Source organism: Delphinus delphis, chromosome 1 (assembly GCF_949987515.2).
Source record: "Delphinus delphis chromosome 1, mDelDel1.2, whole genome shotgun sequence".
Taxonomy (NCBI): Eukaryota; Metazoa; Chordata; class Mammalia; order Artiodactyla; family Delphinidae; genus Delphinus; species Delphinus delphis.
In genome coordinates this window covers 125,770,619-125,795,192 of record NC_082683.1, presented here as the reverse complement: position 1 = coordinate 125,795,192, position 24,574 = coordinate 125,770,619, and the positions used below count along the sequence as shown (strand labels likewise).

Below are 24,574 nucleotides of genomic sequence, written 5' to 3'. Positions count from 1 at the left end.
CAATCCCAATCTCCCAATTCATCACACCACCACCACCCCCTCCCCACTCTCCCCCCTTGGTGTCCATACATTTGTTCTCTACATCTGTGTCTCTCAAAATAATGTTTTGATTGTGTGGTGCTTTCAATTATCAGGGGCCTTCTACCATGGATAACCAGGAGTTAGTCTAATGTTTATAAAAAGAAAGGAGAGAGAGACAGAGACAGACAGAGTCAGAGAGGAGAAGAAGAAGGAGAAGGAGAAGGAGAAGAAGAAGGAGAAGGAGAAGGAGAAGAAGAAGAAGAAGAAGAAGAAGGAGAAGGAGAAGGAGAAGGAGAAGGAGAAGGAGAAGGAGAAGAAGAAGAAGAAGGAAAAGAAGGAGGAGGAGGAGGAGGAGAAGGAGGAGGAGAAGGAGGAGAAGGAGAAGGAGAAGAAAGAAGGAGGAGGAGGAGGAGGAGGAGGAGAAGGAGGAGGAGAAGAAAGGAGGAGGAGGAGGAGGAGAAGAAGAAGAAGAAGAAGGAGAAGGAGAAGGAGAAGAAGAAGAAGAAGAAGGAGGAGGAGGAGGAGGAGGAGAAGGAGGAGAAGGAGAAGGAGAAGGAGAAGAAAGGAGGAGGAGGAGGAGGAGAAGAAGAAGAAGAAGAAGGAGAAGGAGAAGGAGGAGAAGGAGAAGGAGAAGAAGGAGAAGGAGAAGGAGAAGAAGGAGAAGGAGAAGGAGAAGAAAGAAGGAGGAGAAGGAGGAGGAGGAGGAGGAGGAGAAGGAAGAGAGGGAGAAGAGGAAGAAAAAGAAGGGGAGGAGGAGAAGGAGGAGATTGGAAGGATGGAAGGAATGAAGGGAGGGAGGAAGGAAGTGAGGAAGGAAATAGTGAAGGAAGAAGGGAGAATCTAGCAATAATGTCCTTGGTCAGCAGCTCTTTTTTTCTCAGGGTAGGTGTTAGAGACCAGACTAGGAAAGGGGTGGGGAAAGAGGAACAGAAGAGGTGGGGGAAGGGGAGGGATCAGGTAAGGGGGAGGATGTGAACCTTGGTTAGAGAAATAAAAGAAAGTAAGCCTTTCTGGGGACAGTGAGTGCAATCTCCCTGCACACCCATCCTTGGGCAAGGACCCAGAGACCTCTGGTGCTGAGCGCAGAGGCTGAAGTGCTACAGAAGAACTACAGAAGGACGGGGCAAAGCCATGGTAAGCTTTTCAGCCTAAAAGATTTCCAGATGCTCAGACAGAACCTTTTCTTGGGATGCAGAGGCAGGTGGCAAAGGAAAAGAAGCAACTAATTTCCTATTTGGTTTTAAAAAAGCCAAAACTAAAAATGCTGAGTTTAATTTAAAAAGTGCTCCTAGAATCTCTCTTCTCAGTTGTGCTGATTTCTTCTCCTTGACTTGTCTCTGGTGAGGTTCTTGAAGAAGTACTACTATCTGGCTGAAATTAGCACTCTTGTGACTAAACATTAGCGCTACCTGAGAACTGATACACTTCAGAAAAGATGGTGTTAAGGTGTGAAGAAAATTTGTGTTTTTGTCATTTGAGTTCCTCAAAATGTGTTTCTTTCTAGTTGAAAAATAAATGAACTCCTTTTTTTTAGTAGTGTCTCTTTGGTTACCCAATTCTTTTACGTATTTGAAGCACTGACCCATCATAGTCAAGTGTGAGATTTTAACATTAAATCTAGACATCAATAGTTCATTAAAGACCAAAGAACACTTTAAAAATACACATACTAAATATCAAATAGTTTCATCTGACAGCTCAGCAGATAAGTAGATACAAAAAAATTACTAAAATGTAGAAAAAATCAGAACAGTAACAATCAGCAACTTGAGGCTAAAATATGAAAAAACAATAACATCAACTATGCATCAGTTTTGAGGCAAATTTAATTCTACTTTTTCACCGATGTCTGAGAAATCTCTTGCCTCAGACAGGTTTAGTAGGCATAAGTGTTATACTTTGAACTTTGAGAAAGTTGTAGGCATCTCCTCAAGTTGTTATAAAATTGTGATTTAGAGCATAAGTCTGAGTATAATTTTGTATTTTATTTGCAGATATTTCCATGGAAATGTCAGAGTGCTCAGAGGGGCTTATGGAATGTTTTTGAGCTGTGGGTCTGGACTGTGCTCTGTTGTGGTATGTTATGATATTTATATATTACTAAGCTTTTTAAAAAATGTATGTTCATATTTTGGTAAATGTCCATTGGGTGTACATATTCACAGGTAAAATTATTAGGTAGATAGCTACCCTTTCTACAAACATCCCTTTTCTTCCTCTCACTTCCCCAGAAAACTCCTAACCTTGCCCCACCCTTTGCTGCAGGGTTTACTTTATGACATTCTTTACTCATTAATCATAACTGTCTCCCAGTTCTCTGTACATTTTTGATATGTTTAAGTTGATCAAGATTAATTATGTTTTCTTTGCATCTGTTATTCCTTGCTCAGAATCCTTAGGAAAGTATAAAAATTGGATCTGTGTTTTCTTTGGTATTTCTCCGTAGTATTTTCCCTACACAGTGAAAACTCAACAAATGGTGATGGCTGTGAAAACCTTTACCTTATGGTATAACAGTGTTTCACATAGATCATACCATGCTTAGAATGGCATATATTATTATGGTATCATTGTGTAATTATGTGTTTGTTTTGGTTTCTTCAAAGCCCTCATATTTGAAGCACCCATATGATTATTATACACCATCAGTTGAGTACCTTTGTGTGCATAACATAATCTAAATCAATTTCATAATCCTACATCATTTGGTTTTTTCAATTGTTCTTTTTATTATGTAGTTAGATATATAAGGCTTGGGCTGTGTGCTTTCCCTAGAAGAAGCTCTTCCTATGGTAAAACATTATCTTTTTGATATAAAAGAGATTACTTAAAAGTATGCCGGGGCTTCTCTGGTGGCGCAGTGGTTGAGAGTCCACCTGCCGATGCAGGGGACACGGGTTCGTGCCCCGGTCCGGAAAGATCCCACATGCCGCGGAGCCCGTGAGCTATGGCCGCTGAGCCTGCGCGTCCGGAGCCTGTGCTCCGCAACGGGAGAGGCCACAACGGTGAGAGGCCCGCGTACCGCAAAAAAAAAAAAAAAAAAGTATGCCATTATTCCTGTCTTAATTTACTTCTCCCTTATTTACAAATATTGGCCTTTAGGAAATTATCCCCAAATAAAAGAGTGGACAGTAAATTTTAGGGCTATATGATATTACACTTAAATTAACTTTAAATGATTGACAACTGCTAAGAAAAAGACATATGGATTTCTAAAAAATGGTGGTTAAATTTTACTTGAAAGAATTTTGAGAAAAAACTGTTTTATGAAAATAAATCTAAAAAGCCACCAAATTCATCTAAAATAGAGCTATGAGCAAAAGTATTCTATATCATGGTGAAAAGTGATTAGGGCTAGAGGTTCTAGGTTCTACTCTTCAAATCTGCAAATGACTAATTCCATCACCTCAAGAGGGTAACTTACCCTCTTGAGGTGTCAGCTTCCTTGTCTCTGGCAGGCTCAGCCTGGATTAGTTCTGGGCTCTTTTCAGCTATAACCACGAGGTTACATAGTTCACACTGATGTCTTTCAGATTTCTTCGCACATCATGGAACCGATTGCTGGACTTACCATTATTCTAAAAGACCCATGACCTGGGAAAAGGCTAGAATGTTCTGCAGAAAAAATTACACGGATTTGGTTGCCATACAAAACAAAGGGGAGATTGAGTACCTGAACAAGACGCTTCCCTTCAGTCCTAAATACTACTGGATAGGAATCCGGAAGGTAGAAGGGGCATGGACCTGGGTAGGGACCAACAAATCTCTCACCGAAGAAGCGGAGAACTGGGGCCACGGGGAGCCCAACAACAAGAAGAGTAAAGAAGACTGTGTGGAGATCTACATCAAGAGGGCAAAAGATGCAGGGAAATGGAATGACGACGCCTGCCACAAAGCAAAGACAGCTCTCTGCTACACAGGTAGGAGTGAGCAGACTGCTTCTCTGAGAATGACAGCACTAACCCCATGGAAACCTGGGGGAGCAGAGAAGTTGCCAGGGCATTCTGAAATAAGTCCAGTCCTCTAAATAAGCTTGAGTCACGTCACTTCTGAGCATTTTTGGTGTGGGAGGCTCGTCCCTATACCCAAAATCTATACCCCTGAACCACTTTTACAACAAGATGATAAATATATGTGGAAAGTAAGGAGGAAGAGCTAGACAATCAGTGTCGCTGATAATAAGGCAAGGAAGTGGAAGCAGAGAGATGGAACCAGCCAAGAGCTGAGGCTCATGTCACCTATTTCCTCCTCGTAAAGTAGGCGGCTTAGTGCCATGTTTCCTTCTTGGTCTAATCTTATATAATTCTATATAATGAAACTTTGCAGTGTTTCATTATCTGTGGTGTATGAAAACTTCTGTAGAGACCATGATGACAGTTCCAAAGCAATCAGCATTTTTTCCAAGTCATTCTTAACAGTGAAACATAGTTCATTTGGTCTCTTGTAAATTGGACTCTCTAGTAATGTAGCAAGTTCAGATTTTCTAATCTCTATTCAGTACTTTCTATAAAGAAAGGGACTGCCAAACATACTGCGGAAACGATTGGGGTCAGGTGATAGTTTAATACACTTACTACCTTAAAATCAAAGAAATTTCAAGAGTTTCAATGTATGTCAGTAAGTTCCCTCAAATGTTATAGAGTATTAGCATTAGTAAATTCATTCTTAAAAAAATGTCTATGGCTGTATCACAAGTATATTACATAAATAAAAATTATAGCATATGATTTTTATGCAAAAAATGCTATTAATATACAAATAAAGTTTTCCTGTTTATTAAAGTAGTCACAGCCCCAAAGTTATCTATGTTTAAAGAAATGACTAGGAGTACTAAAAAAGTATTCATCTTAATATAATTTCTCACCCCCTTAAAGCTTCTTGTCAACCCTTGTCATGCAGCGGCCATGGACAATGTATGGAAATCATCAATAATTACACCTGCAACTGTGATCTGGGGCACTACGGGCCCCAGTGTCAGTTCGGTAAGCCACTTTTGTTCCTTTGTTTCTTCCTATGTAAAGTATTGTAGTTTATGAAAGTTGGTTGAAGGAAAATGATATTAGCCATTCTGAGAAATGAGAAGTTTTGATCAGTAGGCTATGCTTGCACAATACTGTTACCTTTCCGTAAAGATTTCATAAGTCAGCATGAAGTTTCAATTCACTTCTCAAAAAGTCTTTTTGAGCGTTACAAAGAATATTGCTTTGGGATTAAAGCTGTAAGGATTACAGTAATGAATCAGGCTTGGTAGGAATTCATAATCAAGTAAGCTTGCTGGATTCATTAGAACTCTGAAACTGAAAGAAACAATAGCATTTATCATCAGGAGGGTGAGTTACGCAGAAGGTAGTCTTGCTTTTTCACGTCATCCTCAAGATCATGACAGGGCAAGGCCAACAAGAAAAGTTCACATCATGATATACAGTATCTGTTGGAAAATATAATAATAAATCCAACGCATTTACTTGGGCTGGCATTTCAGGGGGTACAAGGACAAATCTATTACAGATCCTGACCTTAAAAGATTTACAGTTAACTAGTGGAAATTATACATGCTTATAATTTAATGTGATGGAAAGCCAGATACGCTGGAGTAAGTCTGTGGAGACTGAAAGCTGCCTAATGAAGGAATCTGCCCTTTATTTGACAATGAGAGGCCACTTAGCATCTAAACACCTTCATTTAGGGCCATTACCCTAGAAGCGGTACATAAGATGGATTGAACAAAAAGAGAGAAGCTGGAGAGCATCATCAGGGGTCTATTGAAGTCATTCAGAGTCTCAGTGGTAGGAACAGAAAGGAAAGAATACGTAGATTCAAAGACATGGAGTCTTTGACCTAGTCAACTCACTACTGAAAGAAACTTCACGTCCTTCGATCGATATTGGTTGAGTTTCAAAACTATGTTTGAAGTATCTGGTGCATAAAATAGAAAATTACAAGAAAAAAAAGCAGGGTTTGCAATGAATAGATAAAGAATTAAAGCCAAAATACATGTAAATGATCAACCAACTGGAACAGATCTGACGCATTTCAGTCAATCCCTGAGCCATGACTTCTACCAATACTTTACTTTCACTCAATTTCTAAATTTTAAAAAATTCTTATGTCATTGGCATGCCCATTTCACTCCTTTTTGAACATTTTACTCTGTTTTTGTCTTGGTCTCCATCATATCAGTCTTTCCTGGTTTTCTTTCTACCTATGATCACGTCTCCTTGGGTTTCTTCATGGGCACTTATCCAAGCTCATACACTTATTGTTATATCTCATCTTCCATCTTTTGTCCATTGCTCTTCTGACTTTATGTGTCCCCTTTGGTCAAACCTAGCAACTTATGTGGACTCACAAATCTATGTGAACTTTGGACTGACAAATATGTATCTAGCCTGAACTCCAAATATGCTAAGCATAACCTTTGGGATGCCCAAAAGACTGAAAAATCAATTGTCCCCAGCTAGCTTTCCTTTTTGTATTCCTTATCTCAGTGTATGGTTCCACGATTTATATGGGTACTCTGGTAAAAAACTCTCTCACCTCCCCCTACATTTATGCAAAGTAACACACTACTCTTTTTTTTTTTTTAAAACACCTTTATTGGAGTATAATCTTAACAATGGTGTGTTAGTTTCTGCTTTATAACAAAGTGAATCAGCTATACATACACATATATCTCTATATCGCCTCCCTCTTGAGCCTCCATCCCACCCTCCCTATCCCACCTCTCTAGGTGGTCACAAAGCACCGAACCGATCTCCCTGTGCTATGTGGCTGCTTCCCACTAGCTATCGGTTTTACATTTGGTAGTGTATATATGTACATGCCACTCTCTCACTTTGTCCCAGCTTACCCTTCCCCTTCCCCGTGTCCTCAAGTCCATTCTCTAGTAGGTCTGCATCTTTATTCCCACCCTGCCCCTAGGTTCTTCATGACCATCTTTTTTTTTTTAGATTCCATATATATGTGTTAGCATACAGTATTTGTTTTTCTCTTTCTGACTTACTTCATTCTGTATGACAGACTCTAGGTCCATCCACCCCACTACAAATAACTCAATTTCGTTTCTTCTTATGGCTGAGTAATATTCCATTGTATAGATGTGCCACATCTTCTTTATCCAATCATCTGTCGATGGACACTTAGGTTGCTTCCATGTCCTGGCTATTGTAAATACAGCTGCAGTGAAAATTGTGGTACATGACCCTTTTTGAATGATGGTTTTCTCAGGGTATATGCCCAGTAGTGAGATTGCTGGATCGTATGGTAGTTCTATTTTTAGTTTTTTAAGAAACCTCCATACTGTTCTCCATAGTGGCTGTATCAATTTACATTCCCACCAACAGTGCAAGAGGGTTCCCTTTTCCCCACACCCTCTCCAGAATTTATTGTTTGTAGATTTTTTGATGATGGCCATTCTGACTGGTGTGAGGTGATACCTCATTGTAGTTTTGATTTGCATTTCTCTAATGATTAGTGATGTTGAGCATTCCTTCATGTGCTTGTTGGCAATCTGTGTATCTTCTTTGGAGAAATGTCTGTTTAGGTCTTGTGCCCATTTTTGGATTGGGTTGTTTGTTTTTTTGATATTGAGCTGCATGAGCTGCTTGTAAATTTTGGAGATTAATCCTTTGTCAGTTGCTTCATTTGCAAATATATTCTCCCATTCTGAGGGCTGTCTTTTCATCTCGTTTATGGTTTCTTTTGCTCTGCAAAGGCTTTGAAGTTTCATTAGGTCCCATTTGTTTATTTTTGTTTTTATTTCCATTTCTCTAGGAGGTGGGTCAAAAAGGATCTTGCTGTGATTTATGTCATAGAGTGTTCTGCCTATGTTTTCCTCTAAGAGTTTGATAGTGTCTGGCCTTACATTTAGGTCTTTAATCCATTTTGAGTTTACTTTTGTGTATGGTGTTAGGGAGTGTTCTAATTTCATTCTTTTACATGTAGCTGTCCAGTTTTCCCAGTACCACTTATTGAAGAGGCTATCTTTTCTCCATTGTATATTCTTGCCTCCTTTATCAAAAATAAGGCGACTTGGGCTTCCCTGGTGGCGCAGTGGTTGAGAGTCCGCCTGCCAACACAGGGGACATGGGTTTGTGCCCCATTCTGGGAGGATCCCACATGCCGTGGAGCGGCTGGGCCCGTGAGCCATGGCCACTGAGCCTGCGCGTCCAGAGCCTGTGCTCCGCAATGGGAGAGGCCACAACAGTGAGAGGCCCACGTACTGCAAAAAATAAAATAAAATAAAATAAGGTGACCATATGTGCATCGGTTTATCTCTGGGCTTTCTATCCTGTTCCATCGATCAATATTTCTGTTTTTGTGCCAGTACCATACCTTCTTGATTACTGTAACTTTGTAGTATAGTCTGAAGCCTGGGAGCCTGATTCCTCCAGCTCCATTTTTCTTTCTTAAGATTGCTTTGGCTATTTGTGGTCTTTTGTGTTTCCATACAAATTGTGAAATTTTTTGTTCTAGTTCTGTGAAAAATGTCATTGGTAGTTTGATAGGGATTGCAATCAATGTGTAGATTGCTTTGGGTAGTAGAGTCATTTTCACAATGTTGATTCTTCCGATCCAAGAACATGGTATATCTCTCCATCTGTTTGTATCATCTTTAATTTCTTTCATCAGTGTCTTATGGTTTTCTGCATACAGGTCTTTTGTCTCCTTAGGTAGGTTTATTCCTAGGTATTTTATTCTTTTTGTTGCAATGGTAAATGGGAGTGTTTCCTTAATTTCACTTTCAGAAATTTCATCATTAGTGTATAGAAATGCAAGAGATTTCTGTGCATTAATTTTGTATCCTGCTACTTTACCAAATTCATTGATTAGCTCTAGTAGTTTTCTGGTAGCATCTTTAGGATTCTCTATGTATAGTATCATGTCATCTGCAAACAGTGACAGTTTTACTTCTTCTGTTCTGATTTGGATTCCTTTTATTTCTTTTTCTTCTCTGATTGCTGTGGCTAAAACTTCCAAAACAATGTTGAATAATAATGGTGAGAGTGGGCAACATTGTCTTGTTCCTGATCTTAGTGGAAATGGCTTCAGTTTATCACCATTGAGGATGATGTTGGCTGTGGGTTTGTCATATATGGCCTTTATTATGTTGAGGTAAGTTTCCTCTATGCCTACTTTCTGGAGGGATTTTATCATAAATGGGTGTTGAATTTTGTCAAAAGCTTTTTCTGCATCTGAGATGATCATATGTTTTTTATTCTTCAATTTGTTAATATGGTGTATCACATTGATTGATTTGCATATATTGAAGAATCCTTGCATTCCTGGGATAAGCCCCACTTGATCATGGTGTATGATCCTTTTAATGTGCTGTTGGATTCTGTTTGCTAGTATTTTGTTTAGGATTTTTGCATCTATGTTCATCAGTGATATTGGCCTGTAGTTTTCTTTCTTTGTGACATCTTTGTCTGGTTTTGGTATCTGGGTGATGGTGGCCTCATAGAATGAGTTTGGAGTGTTCCTCCCTCTGCTATATTTTGGAAGAGTTTGAGAAGGATAGGTGTTAGCTGTTCTCTAAATGTTTGATAGAATTCGCCTGTGACGCCATCTGGTCCTGGGCTTTTGTTTGTTGGAAGGTTTTTAATCACAGTTTCAATTTCAGTGCTTGTGACTGGTCTGTTCATATTTTCTATTTCTTCCTGGTTCAGTCTTGGAAGGTTACTACTCATTTTTCTAACTTACTATTTCTCCAATTTGTCTTCTACTTATTAACTCTACCTTATTGCCTCTATTATCTTCCTCCTAGATTATTGCAGTTATTTCTGAGCTGAGTTCCACATCTTTAAATTAGCTCCTCTCAAATATATTATTCATACCATAGGCAATCTGATCAATTTTAAATATCAAGTAAACATCACACACACGTGACCAGCCACCCTTTAATTTCTACCCACCATTCATCCTACAGAATAAAATCTAAACTCCTCAAGGCATAGAGTAATGCTTGATATATAGTAGATACTCATTAAACCAATGAAAAAAGATAAAGGCATTTTGTCTTAGCTCCTATCTTTCTCCCTAATCTCATCTCACATCATCCCTTGCCTCCTCTTTCCTTTTAGTAACATCAAAATGCTTGTAGTTCTCCACACTTACCATATTGCTTTGTATATCAATCATTGACTTGCTCAGGGCGTTCTCATTTTGCACATGACTAACACACCTGTTTACCTGGAAGATAATAGTTCAGGGAGCATTTCTTTCAGGAAGCTTTCTTTGGATGCCAAGACAGGCTAAGCATCCCTGTTCTGTGTTCCAGTAGCTCCATATATTTCTTTCTTATTTATCCCACATTTGTTGAAGTCATCAATTTTCTTGTCTGTATTCCCCAGTAGACTGACAGCAACTTGAGATCAGTCAGCATCTTATCACTGCGTCTGTAAGGTTGAGACTAGGCACTTGCTTGTGGGCATGAAATGTATGGGACAACATAAGTTACTTTCATTTGGACTTGTACTGTATATGGAAAATATTAAAATTCTTCTAATTTCTTGAATTCATTCTTCATTGAACTCTCAAGAAGAAGTTTAAAATGATGGTTTAAATTTGATAAGGAATAAGACACAAGAGATGCAATATTTGCCTAAATGACATGGCAGGGCCTAAAATGTGAAGATTGAATTCCAAGTCTTAATTTGATCTATTATGCCACCAATCAGGCAAGGAAGTAGACATACTTTCTGGAGAGGACTGGAAAAATCAAAAGAACTAAAGTTCTGGAACTGAGCTAGAGATGGTTAAGGCAGAATCCAGGCTAAGATGCTTCCTAAAGCTTTTATCTTCTCCCCTTTTAAAGAAGACCAGTTATGGACACTCAGTCTTTCTCCGAACTTCCTACTTTCAACAGTCTAGTATACTCAGGGGCTTTGATGTGACAGTTATTTCCAAACTGAGCTGGTCATTCCCACTTAAACCTATCTACATTTAAAAGCTCTCTCCCCAGGTAATGCCAAAGAAAATAAGATTAGCTAATGTTTAATTAAAGCTTCCTATGAGCCAGGCTCTAAGTCCTTGACTTGCATTAAATTATTTAATTCCCACACCAACTTTAGGAAGTCAATACAATTATCATTATCCCTCTTTTAGAAGTAAAGAAGCTAAGCTGAAGGGGTTAAGTCACCGTGCTTAAAGGCACTTGGTTATCAAGTATCAGAGCTAAGATTCAAACCCAGTCATCAGGTCCCTGGAACACTGCCCAGTGTTTTTTTTTTTTTTCTTATTGAAGTGACTCAGTGTGAGCCTTTGGAGGCCCCAGAGCTGGGTACCATGGCCTGTATTCACCCTTTGGGAAACTTCAGCTTCACATCGCAGTGTGCCTTCAACTGCTTTGAGGGAACAGACATAGTTGGGATTGAAGAAACCACTTGTGGACCATTTGGAAACTGGTCATCTCCAAAGCCAACATGTCGAGGTGAGTAACTAACTGTTCAGACTAGAGAGTTGTCATGGCAATCCTGTGTTTATAGACTGAGCAAATGTAGTAGAGTCTTGCTAAGAAGTCTGTATCCTCTTTTGAAGCATAATTTAACCTAACTTAGATTATACTGAGATGATTTTCAAAGAGGTTATTGTTACTAATTTAAAACAAAAACCACAAACAAAAAATAACAACCAAATATCTCTGAGACTATGTCACAGAACATATATATAATTTTCAGCAATACAGTGTGGTTATACTGTATATATTTTAAATTAATTAATTTATTTATGGCTGTGTTGGGTCTTCGTTTCTGTGCGAGGGCTTTCTCTAGTTGTGGCAAGCGGGGGTCACTCTTCATCGGGGTGCACGGGCCTCTCACTATCGCAGCCTCTCTTGCTGTGGAGCACAGGCTCCAGACGCTCAGGCTCAGTAATTGTGGCTCACGGGCCCAGTCGCTCCGCGGCATGTGGGATCTTCCCAGACCAGGGCTCGAACCTGTGTCCCCTGCATTAGCAGGCAGACTCTCAACCACTGCGCCACCAGGGAAGCCCTATACTGCATTTTTATTTTATTTTTATTTTCTCATTGCTATGGCATAAATAATCAGTCTTGCTGAACGGCAGTTGAATTTTTGTTGTTCTCTCCTTTCAATAACACCTATTTTATGTGGTGTCCTACTTAACAGCAAGCAATTTCCTTTTTGGGAGTGGGGGGGCGGCTAGAGGTCTTTTTTGATTGTTTTATTTGGTTTATTCTTAAAATCATTTTTTAGATTTCCTCCTCCATGAACTCTCAGGAGAATAGCAAATTCTGTGAAAAACAAAAACACAATCTCTTGATTTTTTTGTTTTTCATTTGAAATATGGTGTTTTTTGGTTTTTTCTTTTTTACTGTCAAGAAGATTCTCTCTTTAGGGGAAAAACTGGTGGTGTCTAAACTTGCGAAGTTTTCGTTACATTTTCTACATTTATGCTTTTGACTCACTAGTTTAAGTGGCTGAATTCTCAAAAGAAATATCCAAGTCATTTTTTGAAATCATAGAACTAATTGACCAACCTGTTGAATTTTATAAAAGTTGAGGGACTTGTTTCACAGAATGGGGATGTTTTTCACAACTGCTTGGGTAGACTTTAGAAGAGGTGAAAGCGTGGAAATTCTCTACATTCATTGATAATGCACCATAAGAGCTCTTGAGGCCAAGGCCACGTAGCATAGCACTTCCAGCAGACGGAGAGTTACCAGGGCTGGGGCAGCAATCTGAAAGAGCCAGACCTCCCCTCCTCTCCCCAGTGCTCCCCTGCCCACCCAGGGCTTTCTGCACTCTCCTGGCTTCACCTCTGACTTACCATTCTCCATCATTCTCAAGAAAATAAACTCTGGAAGCATCATCAGAAGTAATTTCTAGAAATTAGAAGTGTTAGATTCATGTCAATGGTTCCACAGTTGAGTTAGGCAGTTTGCCTAAAAACTGTTTGTCATGGGAGGGTCTCTGCTCAGAAATACTGATTTTTTTCTTTTTCACTGAAGTGATTCAGTGTGAGCCTCTAACAGCACCCGATTTTGGAACCATGGACTGTAGTCACCCCCTGGTCGACTTCGGCTTTACCTCCACGTGTACCTTCAGCTGCTCAGAAGGAGCTGAGTTAATTGGGGCAAAGAAAACTATTTGTGGATCATCTGGAAATTGGTCCAGCCCTAGTCCAATATGTCAAAGTAAGTTTGCCCCAATATATTAAAGACTTAAAGAGGTAGCTTATTGACAAGCAGATGGTGGGGAAAGATAGATTAAACTTTTAAGTTTATTTTGCTAAATGTATGTCGCTTAAAAAAAAATTGTACACATTAATTTACCATAAATTGGCTGCTCTTGCCTCTTTCTTCAATGACAGTGATTTCCCTTTTTTTTTCAGCCAATTCTCAACTCCTCCTATCTTAGCCCTTAACATCTAAACTCACTGTCTATGCTGACTTATTTCTTATCCATTTTTCTATTCCACTACAATCTCACTTCTCTGTTAGTCTACTAAAATGTCTCTACAAAAGTCGCCAATGTCCACCTAATTCCCCAAGTAATGGATACTTCTCAATTATCACTAGTCTGATGCCTCCCAAATCTGTCTGTGCATAAGAGGATGTGTCTTCCTCATCTCTATATACCCCCCACCTGACACAGCACCTGGCAATAGATGCTCAATTAATCCACGTTAAATTAGCATGTGAAAGAATAGCTACCCATGTTTGCTCCGGAGACTATCTATACCAATGACAGAAGTCTTTAAATGGTAGGATTTGTAGAAGCTGATCTCTCTGTGGCCCGGGGCCAGGAAGTGGGGTAGGGAACTGGGGACATGGCATGGAGTCTTTAAGGGAGGATTGTACATCAGGTTTATGGGGCATTTCCTTTTAAGGCTGGACTAGTGTCCGTTTCCGCATCCTCATGCAGTCCATAGGTGTCCTCTGTTTGGATCCTCTGGGAACTTGCACCTCCTTTCCATTATACATTTGGGTGTGGGGATGGAAGCACCTTGAAAGGGTTCATCAAAGTAATATGAAGAATAAGGGACAGTCAGATGCTGTGCCAATATGCAAAAGTAAGTTTCTTCAATTGGTGGTATCAGAAGATAGGTTTTTTTCATATCAGTATTTTTTCAGTAAAGGTCCCCACATGAACTTAGTTCATACTTATAAGAGGATATATAGATGTATCCTTTTACTTATTTGTGAGGGAAATGGTAGGACTACATCTTTTTTTTTTTATTTATTTATTTTTTTTGTGGTATGCGGGCCTCTCATTGCTGTGGCTCTCCCATTGCGGAGCACAGGCTCTGGACACACAGGCTCAGCGGCCATGGCCCACAGGCCCAGCCACTCCGCAGCACGTGGGATCCTTCCGGACCGGGGTACGAACCCGCGTCCCCTGCATCGGCAGGCGGACTCTCAACCACTGCGCCACCAGGGAAACCCAGGACTACATCATTTGAAAGACACATTAGTGCAGGTCCTTGGCATGTAACAGCATGTGCATATGTTTGCACAGCTGCTTCAAAGCATTAATAGATTCCTTTTTTTCTTTAACATCTTTATTGGAGTATAATTGCTTTACAATGGTGTGTTAGTTTCTGCTTTATAAAAAAGTGAATCAGCTATACATATACGTATATCCCCTTTGCAGCTCTATTTACAATAGCCAGGACAGAGAACAGATTCCTTTTATTGATAAGTTGCCTGGTTCAGGTCACTGGCTTTTATTTTTCCTGAAGTTGTACTTAACTTTTTAGCTCTTCTCTGTGTTTGAGTCCCAACCACTGAACAAGGCCATGGAGCTAAATACAATGATGACCACTTTTTGCCAAAATATTTAGGTACATCTCCCAGGAATTCCATGAATCACAAATCCGTGGGTTGAGATTCTATAGGCGTTGAGCTAGAAAAGCTGGTCTAGTCTTTTCTCTGCTATAGACTCATCATGGGCTTTCCCATGCTGATTCCCTCATCTGTCAAATAGCATCAAATGGACAGTTATTAGAAGATGTAACAAGGAAGAAAGTTTAATGTCATGAGAAGGCACTAAGGAAATAATGCTTGTGGCCTCATGCTACATGCCTTACTAATTTCTCTTGCAGAAGTGGACAGGAATTTCTCAAAAATCAAGGAGGGTGACTATAACCCCCTCTTCATTCCGGTGGCAGTCATGGTTACCACATTCTCTGGGTTGGCATTTATCATTTGGCTGGCAAGGAGATTAAAAAAAGGTATGTGAGTTTACCTTCATACAAAAATAATACAACTTTAAAGTGGAAAAAAACATAGAAACCCACAGGAAATTAAGTATGAGAGCCTCAGCTAAAGCAGGATACCAAGCTCTGGGTTCTATAGACATCAGTCCCTGGAGATGTGTGAAGCAGCCCAGAACACACTTTCATCAAAACAAGTTGGCTGATTTTTGCTTTTCATTCTGACAAATCTTCTAAAAATGCCTACTGTCTTCAAGGTACCTTGCTAACACCCTTGCTAGGGTGTTAACAGACAAATGAGAAATTGTAATGGTTCTTTGCTATTATTTAATTCTAAAAAAAAAAAAAAGGGATATGTGATCTTGTCCTATAAGAGCCTACATGGTTTTGATTTCAGTGCAATTCCACTAGGAAGTGAATCTAATGTCCCATAAGGTTTTCAAAGCACTTCTCCCAAATACCTAGACTTGTCAAGAGTCAGATGATACCTGTCTGGTTCCTGACATGTGGGAGTTGTATTGTCCCTTAGGGAAATCCCCACATTTTCTCCCCAGTGTCTATTCGCCAAGGTTACAGCTTTAACCAAATGTACCCCATACTCATGCTTTCCATCCACTCTGGACAAGAGAAGAAGGGGAATTAAGGAGGGCTGCCTCAAGAAACTAGTATCTGCTGCTTGGAATAGTAGATGAAACACCACTGGAGAAGAACAACAGCATCGCTGCCCTCACCTCCCTCCTGAGTGTGTCCAAACCCTCAAGCGGGACAAACCTGCCAGTTACAGGCCCACAGTCAGGCAGGCCTTGGGTATGTGCTGCCACATTTGGCCAAAGTCATCAGACAGAAACATTCAAGATTATGACATGTATGGATATTAGGCAGCTTTAAAGATAACCTTGCTTCAAGTTCAGGGGCCATCAGTGACCTCAAAACAACTGCTAAACAACTGCTCTGTGTTGCCTCTGTGGGGCCATTGTAATTTCAGTTCCATCAAATTAATTAGTATGTATTCTATTCCATGAATATAGTATGTAAAGGCTGCCCCACCACCCATTCTTACTGGCAATTGCAGGAAGATTATCTACCAGTCCCTAATGGTCATCTGCTATGACCTGATCTTTCATTCCAAATTTAAGACTAAGGGTACTAGATTAGTTTTATAACCAACCCAGAAACACAATGGACGGGGGTGCTGTTGATGTGCAAGAACTTCAGTAACTGTAAAGTAAGAGCCCTGAGCCGTTAAAATGTCTCTGCTCCTGCTCTTGGAACTTCTGCTAAGGTTAGATCCCATTGTCTTAGAGTACTATGCTGTTTACTTAAATATGGCAGTAAGGCAAGAAAAGAGTGAGATTTTTCTCCCACCGTTGATCATCCTTTCCATTGAGACTTAAAGACTGCCCCCAATCATCCTTTCTTTCCTCCTGCCTTGAGTGACCTTGGCAGAAGTGAGGGGGTGGAGAATAGAGTGGATAATTTACACTTCACCCTCTGGGATAAGAGGGCTATTATCTAAGTAACCATTAAGGACTTGGGGGCTGGGAGTCACCTTAGTAAGGAGATATTCCCAAATTCCAAAATCTTTTAATAAATGTTAGTAGAATAAAAAGAATAGAATTGAAGTCATGTGTATTTAGTGGTGGGGTGCAGGAGGTGGGATGCTGCCTAAGGCTGTACTATAAGCAGTGGTGAGAAAAGCAGTGGGGTTGTTTTGCAATTTTTTTTACCTTGGAGTCATTTCTGTACAAGATCTCAAACTGATAACTTGAAAACTGCATGCCCCTACTGGGGGAATCAGTGTGGGGCAAACAGGAAACAGATAACGGGCAGTTAGGCTAGTTACAATTATGCCAACAAAGAGCACAAGAGAACAGAAGCCCCAAAAGATCACTGACTTTGTAGGAAAGTCAGGGTATCTTTAATCTCACACTAAATATTCTTCATTTGTGAAACATCTTCTGATAGCTCCAACTTTCCAGTGACTTTGCCTTCTAAAACTTTTAGTTGTAAGTTAGTTCTTTGAAACACGAAGAATATTTTTCCTATAGAGACAATTATTAGAAATGATGGATAGGTTCCCAGGCTAAACCCCTAGAGCTTTTCTAATACAATAAATCTGCATGTATACAGTATTCATCAATCTGATAATTTTATAGGCTTTTGGTGTTCCAAAAGCTGGAAAAAGGGGACAAGCAAATATTTAGAGCACAGAAGCCAATGAAATGACCAGACTCTTGACCCTTGTCCTGTCCTCAGATGGATCTTCTGAACCTGTACTTTGGCCCCTGCCCCAGTTGTCTTAATACCCAGACTTCAGCTCCTTTTTTCGGAGAAAAGAATAAGGGTGGGCTCCAGAAACATGCCTCCCTGCGCATGGGCTTGTCTAGAAATATTTTTTTTCTCCTAGCACCATCATTCTCTGATTAGGCATCATTACTGGCCCTGTTCAGTAAATGAGGAAACTGAAGCAATGATGTTTTAGGCCAAATCTCTAAAATTCCATATCAGCAGCGGCCGGAATCAGAGATCAGACTCCCATCCAGATATGCTCCCTAAAACCACTGGTCTTCAGATTAATAAGGCTCTATTTTTTGACCCACAGAAGAATTGTTTACCTGAACCAACACACAGGGTGAGAACAGGGCACAAAACTGAACACAGGCCCCTTAGTTCCCTTTTTCTTGAAAAAGAAACTTTCTCAATAGGAACAGATTCTTGCTCATGTATGTGTTTCATTATTCCTAAAAGAAAAATATATTCATATGAAAATGAATGGAATCTGAAATTCATTCAGATTTAATTCTCCCTGCTCAAGTGCTTTTGGCTCATGTCACCAGCTGGCTAAATTTTGGAAGAAATAATTAAAGTAGTAATTTCTAACATTTTAAAGGTTTAAAACAAGAATTGAGCCCTGTCTATGCTCTAGGCCCTGGCCTAAATACTTTGAATACATTTTATCAACTCAGTGAGGAAAATATAATTATCATGACCCTTTCACAGATGAAGAAATGGTAGCTGAGAGAGAATAAGTAGCTATTCAAAGACACACTACAGTTGGCAAAAGAGGACCTGGACCCAGACTGGATGATCTCGAGCTCTGGTTTATAGACACAGAAATATATTGCCTCCCAGTGATTTTTTTTCCCCTCAAAAAGCATTTTTTGTTTTTATTTCCTCTGGAGCCTAGCCCTGCAGTTCATTCATCTACTTATTTATAGTCTGCTTTTTTTTCAAAAAGAATGTAAGATAGTTTACCAAATGCATTCAACACAGCAAATTAAAATTAGTTTAAAAGTAAGAAAAATAAGGCCAAAATTTAGAATACCAAAACTAAGTCAGAGCCAGGGGTAAAGTTAGGATAGAAGAGGGTTTCAGATCTGGCTGAGTTTCCTTGCAGCCAGTCAAAGAAGGAAACATAACCAGTAATGATACTCACTGTGTTTGTAAGATAAGAATACAGTGGTTACCCAGATGAGGCATGTAGCTCCTACCACTGAGACCTGAGTGTAATTTCTCTTGTGGATTTTCACAGAGAAGATGGCGTGAAGTGTAATGATACATATTCTTACAGTATTTTAGCAGCTGAATCTCTTAGGGAAGAATCTGCAGGTAGGACGAGATGGCAGATCGGGATGTGTAAACACAAGGATGGGTACATGGGGCCTGATCATCGGATAGTTCAGGCTGGACGTCTGTCTTTATGAGCAGCACAGTGGATGAAACGGTGCTCTGAGAAGCATCTGCATGAATGAGTCTGTTCTACCACTGTTCGAATTAGAACATTAAGACAGTGCCTCAAATCCCCTTAGACACCATGCGGTCCACCTCACAAATACAAAATACACTTCAAGAAACAGTTTTGAGAGAGGGAATCTCCCTTCTAAGTATAAAAAATTGAAATTGTCTCCTTTTTCTGATGCCATTTTTCTCTTCTATTTTTAGGCAAAAAGTCTCGGAGAAGGTAAGTTTTATCAGCAAGAAGTTTCGATATCTGTTGATGTCTTCTCTACCCTCTGCTTACAGAGGGTAAGTATTAAGTATCTTAATACTTCCTGTTATAGCTAGACACATTAGCTCCTTATTAGTTATTTACATGAGGTCTCATCCAAATGAAATTTCTAGATAAAGTAATAAATCTACTAACCTTCCTTAAAAGCTGTCAGTTTTTTTTAGTGCCAGAGGAGCTGAATGAATGAATGAACAAGTAATGCCCTATTAAGAAGGGGTAGTTTATGTAAAGACAGTTCTTTCTGATTGCTTCTGAATTTTCTTTGAGGATTGGAAGCATTATGGTTTATTTCTTCTTATTCTGGATGAACATGGGGGCAAGGCTAAATACAGTATTCAGGAAACATTCAAGTCAACAAGAATTTATTGAAAAACTAATGAATCCCAGGCTCTACGAAAAAGGTATAATTCCAGACACCAGGCCCTCAGCACCTAGCACAAGATGGCAAATGACCTCTGATAGGCATTGACCTTCAGAAAGGTGGGGAGGTGGGGAGCCTGAATTCTACTTGCAGCTTCCCCCAAAGAGGGGGAAGTTTTTTTGGCTTGGTCTTGAACCTCAGATTTCTTCAACTGCAGAAACACATACATGTGAAAATACAAGGCCTACCGGGCAGAAATGAAGATAGCAAAACACTTCTCAGTTTCAGGGTTTAGTGACTTGCTTTGAAATATTAAGAAGGAAGGTATAAGTCAAACGAACAATGGAGATGAGACTTTGGTGACAGACTACCCAGCTAGACAACTGGGTACCTTTCCAAATGCTGGAGGAAATGAAGCAAGATGGTGCCTGAGGAGGTTGGTTTCTTGTTCAGGCAACCATCCTACCAACCACAGATTGTTATTGACAAGTCCTTAGTAGTTTAGTGAGCTGTAGTTTAAAGTACAAAAGAAAAACTGGAGAGACAGAAGGCAACAGAGGACAATTATAAAGTAATTTATAAGCCATATGAAGGAGTATGGACTTAATCTTGAGGTCTTTGGGGTATTAGTAACAGGGGTTGAAGCAGGTGAATGTCATGCTGAAATTTGCATCTTGGGAGGATCACTCTGCATAAAAGTATGCAAACATGGGAGATGAATGACTCTGGGGGCAAAGAACTGTTTTGGAGGTATTTGAGGTTATTAGGTTAAAGCTGATGATGTCTGTCTAGGGCAATAGCAATGAGGATGAGTTCATGAGATAACTGGTGGTAGAATCAACTGAATATGATTGTTAATTGGCTAAGAGAGAGGGAGAAGAATCAAGTAAGTTGCCATGGTTCTGATGTGGGAACTGGTAGATGGTTACCATCTCTACTGTATTATTTACTGAGAAGGGAACACGAAAGAATGAGAAGTTTTGGAGGTGGCAATCATGGGTTCAGTTTTGTACCTGTTAAAATGTAGGTGTCTGTGGTTCAACCATAATCTGCTGATTCTATCTGTAGCAAAAGGGCTACCTTGGGGCAGAAGAAATGGATTTGGAGGTTCTCACATTATAGGAGGTAATTGTATCTCAGGAGCAGGTACAATCACCCAGGGAGTGTGTGCAGGGTGAGAATGGAAGAGGATGTGGGAGAGAGGGTAGGAGCCAGAGGAAGGTCAATATCAAAGAAGTCAGCTAAGGTAAAGGCGAATGGGAAGATGTTCCCAGAGATGTAGAAGGAAAATGAGGAGAGTACGGGGTCATGATCCTAAGGAAAAAGGGAAATGGAAACTATTTCAAATACTGCCACGATCCACTGGATATAATAAGGGTATCAGTAGGGAAATTGTTTTCAATGCTGAGGTCATGACAGAAGTCCTGTAGCCAGGGGTTGAGGAATCAGTGGGGTGGAGAACATAGAGGCAGAACGTATACATTATCTTTTTCATAAAACTTGGCTGGAAGGAGATGAAAGAGTCAGGAGGGGTAACTGGATGAGGACATAGGGTCAGTGAAGTTTCTTTTATTCTATGTTCTTTTATTGCCCTATCTTCCATTAGATAGTGTAGATGGGGTCCCTGACTCTTCTCTAGGCTGAACTCCCTATCTCTGTGGGCAGGAAATCCACAAGACATAAAGATTTCTTTCATGCTCACACCCACTGAGTGAAGGCCTTTTCCGGCACAATCTACCCAGAGCTGTTTTCTGGCCACAGGAACCACCTGTGTTTTAATTGCCACTAGATGGAAGCAGATCAATTTTTCAGATGTCCTTGGGTGACAGGAAGAGATGCTGGCAGGAAGAGCATTAGGATTAAGTACCATATTAAGCTAATTGCCATATTAAGTTTAATGGTTCACTGATTTTTACAATGAACCAATCAATAGCTGTTTATTAACACCTTTTTGTTGGGAAAAGGTTAAGCTTGACTGAGACACCAAGAGAAGTAAATCCTTGTGCCAGACCTCAGGGAGATTATTATCTAGTTGGGAAGTTAAGACAGAAATATAGAAAAAACACTTCAGAAAAATAAAGGCAGAATATGGTAATGGTCAATGAGTTCTGTATTGAAGGCCAGACTGCTTCAGTACAGAAGATGTTTGGTGACCGCAGAAAACCTTACAAAGAAGATGGACCTGGGTTGGTTTTTTAAGGATGGATAGGATTTAGGTGTATGGACAGAAGCAGGGAAGGCAGTCTGGAAGAGGGAAATGATGTAAATGGTATGGTACTGGGACTCTGAAAACATTCAGGGGCCAGTGAGTAGAACTACCTAGAGCCCATGGTGTATTGAGGAGCTGTGAACAGGAGTTGGAAGGGAAGCCTTGCCCCATCAACACAGGTCTTGCACACTTCACCAGACATTCTAGAAGGACGTGGCAAAGAAGAATTATTTGCCCAGCTGCCTGGGGATACTTCAAATTTATTGGCCAAAGTGACAATAGAATCATAGAATTTTAACTCTGGAACGGACCTTGGCATTCAAACTCTCTTGATAATTGAGCTAATTAAATAACTTTCCTATAGTGCCTGAGCTAGTGACAGAGTTAGTTACAATAGTAACAAACATTTATCAAACATTAATTCCATGCCATGCACTGTTCTGAGTGTCTTGCATGTCTTAAATCATTAAAGATTGCCTACAAGCCTGTGGATGTAGGTACTAATAATATTTCCATTGTAAGGTGAAGGAATGATGAACTTAATTAACTACCTGAGGTCAGTGAATAAATGGCAAAGCTGAGATTTGCATCCATCTAGATCCAAAGATCATGTTCTTAACGTTTATGCTTCTAGAACCCAGGTTGGAGGTGTAAGTCACAGACACCCTCCTCCTCCAGTATTGTAATTTTTTTGCACTGAAACCATTGTGTGATGGCACTGAGGAAGGGTGGAGTGGAAGAAGTAGGGTGTGTTTCTAAAACAAGCCAAAGGTAAAATGAACACTATCACACTCAACACCATGTATCAGTTTTTTTTAAGCCCTTGAGCTAACACTCATAGTCCTCTGTGCTGATTCCTATTAGCATTTGGTTGGTGAATAACTGACTCCTCGTGCATTTGTGGTTTCAATTCTTGCTGGGTTATTTTGACTCTTCTGCAAACTGGTTCTGTTTATCACCTCATTTGGTTTCTAGAGTCTAAATTCTGCCTGGGTAAAAGCTACACCCAAGATACACAGGAAGATACAATGCCAACCTCAGAGAGGAGGTTTATATGAAATTTGGTCTTCAGAAACATTTTTATCTCTGTAATTGGCAAGCACGCTTGCAGCTGCTGAACTGTGGTTTACCCTGGCAGTTCACCATGACAGCAGAGTCTCAGAATCTGGTTCTCCCTTTGAAAGGTGTTATTCAGACATACCCTACTTGGTTCTCCCTTGTTCCCTCCAAGAATGAATTGTTTGACACACACAAGTGTCATTTTTCTTTTCACAAAACTAAATCTGTCATCATCTCCTTAAATCATATCCCACCAGAATCAGGCGTGCAGAACCTAGTACCGTACCTTTCACGAGTTTTGATGTTCTCTAACTTCTCTTTCCATTTAAATACGTCTTATTTTACTTTTCTGACTTTCCACTGTTCAAAATCTATCAAAATGCCGTTCATATTCATTAGACATGAAGATAAAGCCTGTACCGCCAAAATTTCTCTGTGTGTTCTGAGGACTAGCCACTTAAGCACTACCAGGGAGCTTGTTAGAAATGCAGAATCTCAGGCCCACCCAGACCTGAATCAGGGTGTTTGTTTCAACCCCATGTCTAGGTGGTAAGCACCTGAAAGGGTGAGAAGCGTTGCTTTAGGGTTTTCTTCTCATTCCTGTGCCTTAGTGAATGTCCTGCATCTTGTAACTCATCTGAAAGAGTTCCTTTACTCTTCTGACCTTTAGTGACCATTTACCTTTACTACCAACACTTAAATTTTTGCAACTTTTAGCCTCCTGAGTTTAATTTATTTTCTCTTGTTTATCATTCAGCATGGATGAGCCGTATTAAACGACCTGTTGTGAAAGAAAATTCTTGGGAAACTGAAGTGTCACTGGATCCTTCAAATCCCCCTCCATGCAAAGTTTTGCCTGGTGGCATCTTCTACACTGAAGATGAAGTGTGTCTATTTCAGTACATCTGAAAAGTTTTCAATACGACCAGCTGCTCCTTCTGTTTCCATCTTGCCCCATCACCCCTGCCCCCACAAGTTTCAGTGTGCAGTTGTGGGTTTTATAGCTCAGCATTTTATTCTTTTTTCCATGGACAAACAAGACCATGGGAAAAGGATTACTGTGGAATATAAATATGCCAATTTCACTCTCTTTCTCAACTCTGGCTTCCAGCTTCAATTCTGAGCTGTACCTGATGACATATACTTTGAAATACAGCGAAAATTTGATACATATGCAACTACAGGCTCAGTTTTGTTACAGATCACATTTTACCTCCCCAGCCCTCCAGTGTACTGTGGAGATATATTCCTATAGAAAGTTTATAAAATTGATGTTACCCTTGCTTTCCAGCTCCAGCAGAGTAATGGGGATCTGCTCCAACTAGGAAAAGTCCTGTTTGCACTGCGGCCCCAGCTTCTATAAATGGAGGCCATCTTATTTAACTGCCCCCAGGCTCCCGCTTTCTTCAGCCATCTCCCCTTCTCAGTTGCCTGATTTCCACACGGAGCAGCTCATGACCACCAAGCAAAACGAGAGATGAGAAAGATAGCCTGCACTGTTGGGTTTTCTTTTTGGATTTGGGTTTTAATGTCTCGTTTTTGTTATTGGGGGTCCTTCCTCACCCCCAAATCCTCTTACGTATCCACCTAGATTCTATCTACTCTTTATGATTCATCTCGGGCATCCCCCACCCTTACCACTGTTTTCATAACAAGTCCTTAACTAGTCCAACCTGTGACAAACTCCCCTTCCTGGCCTCCTACTGCGAGCTTAGTCCGTAACATGCAATTTTGTACTTAA

The 24,574-nt window shown here is 40.1% G+C and overlaps 1 protein-coding gene across 1 annotated transcript; it reads left to right on the top strand.

The window, feature by feature from the left end:
- The first annotated feature begins 1,056 nt into the window (after positions 1 to 1,056).
- Positions 1,057 to 24,574, top strand: SELL (selectin L). Its single transcript, XM_060009375.1, has 9 exons — positions 1,057 to 1,155; positions 2,016 to 2,097; positions 3,555 to 3,941; positions 4,896 to 5,003; positions 11,267 to 11,452; positions 12,989 to 13,174; positions 15,085 to 15,213; positions 19,138 to 19,156; positions 23,591 to 24,574. The coding sequence occupies exons 1-9, from the start codon at positions 1,153 to 1,155 to the stop codon at positions 23,607 to 23,609; spliced, it is 1,119 nt and encodes a 372-aa protein (XP_059865358.1). The 5' UTR covers positions 1,057 to 1,152; the 3' UTR covers positions 23,610 to 24,574.

Coding starts and splice junctions, on each gene's coding strand:
- SELL (XM_060009375.1), top strand. Junction 3,942..4,895: donor GACAGCTCTCTGCTACACAG/GTAGGAGTGAGC, acceptor ACCCCCTTAAAG/CTTCTTGTCAACCCTTGTCA. Junction 5,004..11,266: donor CGGGCCCCAGTGTCAGTTCG/GTAAGCCACTTT, acceptor TTCTTATTGAAG/TGACTCAGTGTGAGCCTTTG.